We start from the raw sequence: 6,179 nt of genomic DNA, 5'->3' as shown, positions 1-6,179 counted from the left end.
TGGGGTTCCGAGCCGGGGCGGGATGATAGCTGGTGTCCTCCAACATCCCCCGCCCCGGATCAGACCGCGGCAGCACCCGGCTCGGACTAGGGCCACGCGCCCCCAAATAGTTGGGCGCCTGGACCGAGGCGGGGAGGGGGAGGGGACGGGGCTCCCCAGGGACGGAGGGGACCTCTGTCGCCCACTGAGCGCTGGTCCCGGTTCAGCACCTTGGACAGCCGCACCACTCCTCCCGGCCTCGCTCCAGCCATCCCCTTTCCCTTCCTGGTCCCGAGGGTGGAAACCAGTGCCACTGCCCTACCCGCCTCCCCCTTCCCCCCACACCTCCCTGTTTCCATAGCGCCCATCACCCAGGCAACAGGCCCCGGGATGGAAAAAGGAGACTGCACCCAGGGCCCAGGGCCTTCTAGGCACCCTGTGCCCCCATCCGCCGCCCCACAGCCCTGGTGCTTCTCCTAGGCCCCACCCCTCCCCTGAGACTGTCCCCGGGTAACCCACCACCCCCTCTGCTGGAGCCCAGGTAGCCAGCGCTGTTCTGCTGTTCCGACCCTCGCTGCCCTCCCCAGCCCTGGGTCGGATCCCTGAGACAGCTAAAGGAAGGTTCAAAAGGGGCCCTTTCCTGGAAGGCGGGCTCCAGGACCTTCTCATCCCTGTCTCCCCTACACCAAGGAAATTTGTGAATTAGGAAAATTTCTGCCTTTCGGTTTCCAAAAAATAAATAAAAAGACAGACTCTTCACCCTGGTCACTATCATAGGCTGACAGCCCATGTACGTGGCCCCAAAGCTGAGAGAAGGGGGTCACCCCACTGTTTTGAGCGGCTCTCACTAGAACTTGTTCTCCTGAGCGAGTGCCGCAACTCTCACTGTTGTGGGAGGGGGTTCTGTGTCCCACTTTGCAGATGAGGAAACTGAGTCCCAGGAGAGGTCATTACCTTGTCACAGACTGTGAGTGGCCAGCAGACACACAGCCTCTTCCTCGCAGTGCTGCCCGCCTTTTGTGGCCATAGCTCGCCAGCTTGATGGCGGGAGGAGGCTCGCATGGCCCCAACTCCCTGCTGGTCCTGCCTCGGCTGTCAGCCACCCTTGGGTCCCTGTCCCTTTGCTCTCATCCTTATTTCAGAATATGTCGCCAGGAGAAGCTGCTGGCTCTGTGAACACAATCTGGGGGAGCTACTGCCCCCCAGCTCCTTCCTGTCCCTGACCAGCCCTGACCTTGACCTCTGGCCCCACAGACAGCAACTTCCTGCTGGCCAACGCGCAGGGCCCACGGGGCTTCCCCATCGTGTACTGCTCCGACGGCTTCTGCGAGCTCACAGGTTACGGCCGCACGGAGGTCATGCAGAAAACCTGCAGCTGCCGCTTCCTCTACGGTCCAGAGACCAGCGAGCGGGCGCTGCAGCGGCTGCACAAGGCCCTGGAGGGCCACGAGGAGCACCGGGCCGAGATCTGTTTCTACCGCAAGGATGGTGAGCGCCTGTGTCCCTCCCTCCCTGACTCGCTGAGGGGAGCCCGCAAGCTGAAGGGTGCCGCTCACCCTCACCTCCTGCCCCGCAGGATCAGCCTTTTGGTGCCTCCTGGACATGATGCCCATCAAGAACGAGATGGGCGAGGTCGTGCTGTTCCTCTTTTCCTTCAAGGACATCACTCAGAGTGGAGGGCCAGGGCTCGGTCCCCCGGGAATCCATGGGGACCATAACCATGGTAACCATGGGGGGGTGACGAGCCTGGTGTCCCGGCCCAGCACCGCCCGGGACCGCTGCTGACCCGGCCTAGCAGCCTCACCCCCTTCCTTCCTCCCACAGAAAATTCCCTTGGCAGGAGGGGAGCCAGCTCCAAACTTCGGTCCTCCCGGAGGCAGAGCCGCAGCGTCCTACGCCGACTGGCCGGCCACTTCCGTCGCCGGGGCCAGGGAAGCATGGAGACCAATAATGTGAGTCCCATCCCACCCGAGTGCCTGGCTCTGCCCTGGCTCCGTCTGCCTGGTCTCCATCAGGCGGCTATGCCCCTGCATGCCCGCTTCGGGGTACCGCTGCCCCGTCCATTCCCCGCACTGCCTCGGCTCCTGTCCCCTTGCTCCTGTAGCTGCCATCTCTCCCATGCCGTCGAGGCCGTGTCACAGGGTAGGAATTCAAATCACAAGTGCTCTGGTCCTGGGGAGAAAGCCCACCCGCAGGCCTGCCGTCTTTCCCTCTGCCCCCCAAGGTCCTGCCCGAGGCAGACGAGGGCGTCACGGACCCCAGACTGGGGGGGCGCAGTGCTGGTGACGCCCCCGCCCCCACCCCTCTAGGTGCCCAGAGCCCAGGGAACTTGAGGGAGGGCAGTGACCCAGGGTAGGGCATGCGCCTAACTTGTCAGGCCCTCCTCAGCACGTGGGGTCAGTCCCCAGGCTGCTCGGAGAGAGCTTCGCAGTGAGGAGGAGGTGCCAGGCATCAGGCTCCGGCTCTCCCTCACCTGCTTCCTTCCCTGGCTGCCCTGCCAGTGCCCACCTCTCCCCTCTCCCTGTCCCCCCTGCCTCTCTCTTCCTCAGCCCTGGCTCCTCTTTCCCCTAAGCGTCCCAACCGCCACCCCTCTCCCTTTAGAACGTGTTTGAGCCAAAGCCATCAGTGCCTGAGTACAAGGTGGCCTCCGTGGGGGGGTCCCGCTGCCTCCTCCTCCACTACAGCGTCCCCAAGGCCATGTGGGACGGCCTCATCCTGCTGGCCACCTTCTACGTCGCAGTCACCGTCCCCTACAACGTTTGCTTCTCGAGCGATGACGATGCTGGCCCGGCCGCGTCCCAGCACACGCTGGTCAGCGACATCGCGGTGGAGATGCTCTTCATCGGGGGTCAGAGCCTCTGCGCAGCCGCCGGTGGGGGAGGCGGGGGACCCTCCCTCGGCCCATTCCCCGCGTCCCCGCTGCCGGCCCTGGCCATGCACCGAGGAACGGCCTCTCGCACCCCAGACATCATCCTGAACTTCCGCACCACCTACGTGTCCCCGTCCGGCCAGGTGGTCTCAGCCCCGCGCTCCATCGGCCTCCACTACCTGGCCACCTGGTTCTTCGTGGACCTGATTGCTGCTCTGCCCTTCGACCTGCTTTATGTCTTCAATGTCACTGTGGTGAGTGACCCTGGCTCTCAGCCTGGGTGGGTGCTGGGAGCCCTGTCTCAGGAGAGCTAGACCCCGACAGCTAACTCTGGCTACCAGGGCGGCCTTGGGCGGCTGCCAGATGAGCGGCCGCTTTCATGTTTCTATTTAGCAAACAAATGATGAGCACTTAGCCGTCACACAGTCTTTGTGGGGCCCGGTCACTGTGGGGAGAAGGGACAGGATGCGGCCCCTCCGTGGTGAGGGAGCCCAGGGCAGAGGTGGACAGAGTGCAGGAGGGACCAGGCTGGGGCTTCGTGGGTGCTAGGATTCGGCAGGCAGGGTGAGAGGGGCAGTGGGCAGCTCAGGAGGCCAGGCACGGAAGACACAGGTGTGCGAGAACTTGGGGCCTCACCCTGAGCCGGGAGCGCAGCCCTGGGGCAGGCCCAGCCCCGCCCAGCCCACCTGTGTCCCCAGGCCCCCTCGGCTGTGGAGGGGAGGGGAGCAGCTCCCTGGTGCCTCCGCCGCACCGGCTATAGCAGGAAACCACCTACACACAGCCGGATTTAACTAGCCGCCAACGGCTGTGGGCCTCCTCTCCTGGCTGTGCACACGTGTGTGCACACTCCTGCACACGTGTGTGTGTGCATGGCTGCCTGGAGGCCCCACAGGTGCACTCCCACCCCTCCATGTCCACTGTGCAGCATCTGCATTCCCGGCCGCATCTGCTGCTGCTGGCCCCATGGGTGCTCTCCGAGGTCCGTCACACCCTTTGCCGCTTTCTCCAGGGCGGCCCCGGGCCCTTCCTCCTCAGAAGGTGGACAGGCAGTGAAGGCCACATGGTCAGCAGCAGCCCAGGCTCCTGCTTCAGCTGCCACCTGCCTTCTGGGCAGCCAGGGCACCTGAGGGGCATCCAGAGAGAGGCAAGGCAGAAACAGGGAGGCGAGGCACTGCCGGTGCAGGTCGGAGAGGTGTGGGCACAGGCCCAGTGGCGGGGACCCCTGCAGGGCCCAGGTTGGGAGCCAGGAGGGTGCAGGTGTGGAGCCTGGACTGGCCAGAGAGGCCCGAGCCGCTCCCGCCCAGCTCCTTCACCCAGGGCGAGAGAGCAGGAATCAAGGCTGCCCAGGAGCAGTGTGGGCTCAGGGCCCTGGGATGCTCCTGGAGGACCCCACGGGGCAGCTGGGCCTTCACGCCAAATCCCCAGAGCCTCTGGCCCTTGCTGCCAAGCCACCCCACCCAGAAAATAAGCACCCTCCTGTTCTCACCTCCAAGACCAGAAGGACTAACTGAAGAATTAATGGGCATAAAGCTGGGCGTGGTGGTGCAAGCCTGTAGTCCTAGTACTCAGGAGGCTGAGGCAGGAGGATCTCAGTGAGTTCAAGGCCAGCCTGAACTGCACAGCAAGACCCTGTCTGAAGCAGTAACAGCAAATAGTAATAATAATAATCAAAACAAAAATAGAAGTCTCAGGGCTGGGTGTGTAAATCAGTATTTAAACCCTTGCCAGCACACTTGAGCCCCTGGTTCAATCCCCAGAACAACAACAACCACCAAAAGCAGTTTTAGTAATATTAGCCAATGTTGGCCAGCATGGAGGGAGGCTGAGTCACGAGGATCCCAAATTCCAGTCCTATCTGGGCACCTTTGCTCCATAGCAAGGTTCTGTTTCAAAAAATAAAACTGGCTGGGGGTGTAGCTTAGTGACAGAGCACTTCTGGGTTGGATTCTCAGAACAGCACCAAATAATGTTTATCTATGATCCATAGGGACGTTTATGGTTCCTTTCCAAAGCCCTGCTGGCTCCACCAGCCCGAGCTCAGCCCCTTACAGCTGGTTGCCCACCAGCCCTAACTCCCCCTGGGGAAGCTGAGGCAGGAGGATTGCTGTGAGTTCGAGGCCAGCATGGAACACATTGTGAGACTCTGTCTCAAAATAAGTTAGTTAATCGATTAATTAAAAATTTAAGAAGTAAAGAGCAGGGCACGTAGCTCAGTGCGAAGGCCCTGGGTTCAATCTGGTATGCTGCCCCCTGGAGTCTTTGTGACCCACACGGGAGGGTCCCCGCCATGCTCCTCCCGGCTCTTGCCCCCCACCCCAGACCAGGCTCTCGCACTGTCCCGAAGGGCTTCGAACAGCGCAGGCCACCCAAAAGGGCTTTGGTGCCTGTGAACCTGACTGGAGTCCCGGGACTGTCCCCTTGGGCCACTCAGCAACTGCACCCTGGGAGTGGAGCTGAGGGCTGGACCCCAGGCGTGGTTTTCATGAGGATCACCAATGCCCAGTGGCTGCTATTCGGCTCCTTTCCCCTTGCACCTCCTGGGTTCTCAGCTTCCTGGTGTCTGCCCAGTTGACCTCGGCCCTCTCCTTCCGCAGACCTCGCTGGTGCACCTGCTGAAGACGGTGCGGCTGCTGCGGCTCCTGCGATTGCTGCAGAAGCTGGAGCGGTACTCGCAGTGCAGTGCCGTGGTGCTCACACTGCTCATGTGGGTGTTCGCACTTCTTGCCCACTGGATGGCCTGCATCTGGTACGTCATCGGGCGCCGTGAGATGGAGGCCAATGACCCGCTGCTCTGGGACATTGGTGAGCACCAACCCTGGACTCTCTCACCCGTCTCCTGCCCTGTCCTGAAGCTGCTGTCTCCCCGGGATTCACAGGTCCCACCTGTATCCCTGTGTTTCCCCAAACCTGCCTGGGTTCCTTGGGGATTAGGCGGGAGGATGCTGGTCTGATCCTGACCCTGAAAGACATTATTGAGATAATTGAGACAATTTAAACTGGCACGGTGGTGCATACCCCAGCACTCGGGAGGCTGAGGCAGGAGGATGAAAAGTTTGAGCCCAACTTGAATAAATTTGCAAGACCCTGTTTTAAAATAAAAACAGCCAGGCGTGGTGGCTCACGCCTGGAATGCCAGTACTCGGGAGGCTGAGGCAGGAGGATCGCTGTTGAGTTCAAAACCAGCTTGGGCTGCATAGTGAGTTCCAGGTCAGTCTCAACTACACAGTGAGGCCCTGTCTCAAACTCCCCGCTCCCCCAAAAAACAAGTAAACAGTAAAAAGAGCTGGGGCGGTAGCCCAGGGTGCAGGCCCCCTCCCCAGCCCCGGGCTCA

The 6,179-nt window shown here is 61.7% G+C and overlaps 1 protein-coding gene across 1 annotated transcript in view; it reads left to right on the top strand.

The window, feature by feature from the left end:
- Kcnh4 (potassium voltage-gated channel subfamily H member 4) overlaps positions 1 to 6,179 on the top strand; it is a gene marked incomplete at its 3' end in the record, with an annotated part of 15,079 nt that overhangs the window by 2,957 nt on the left and 5,943 nt on the right. The window contains exons 4-10 of the mRNA XM_010635556.1: positions 341 to 446; positions 1,207 to 1,467; positions 1,556 to 1,702; positions 1,804 to 1,931; positions 2,581 to 2,827; positions 2,945 to 3,102; positions 5,443 to 5,793. Coding sequence (XP_010633858.1) covers positions 341 to 446; positions 1,207 to 1,467; positions 1,556 to 1,702; positions 1,804 to 1,931; positions 2,581 to 2,827; positions 2,945 to 3,102; positions 5,443 to 5,793 — 1,398 coding nt within the window. The remainder of the gene's footprint in view (positions 1 to 340; positions 447 to 1,206; positions 1,468 to 1,555; positions 1,703 to 1,803; positions 1,932 to 2,580; positions 2,828 to 2,944; positions 3,103 to 5,442; positions 5,794 to 6,179) is intronic.

This window comes from Fukomys damarensis, unplaced genomic scaffold, assembly GCF_012274545.1.
Source record: "Fukomys damarensis isolate Sample0158 unplaced genomic scaffold, DMR_v1.0_HiC HiC_scaffold_13, whole genome shotgun sequence".
NCBI lineage: Eukaryota > Metazoa > Chordata > Mammalia > Rodentia > Bathyergidae > Fukomys > Fukomys damarensis.
Note: the sequence above shows the minus strand (reverse complement) of the source record. Positions and strands in the feature narration are given on the sequence as shown.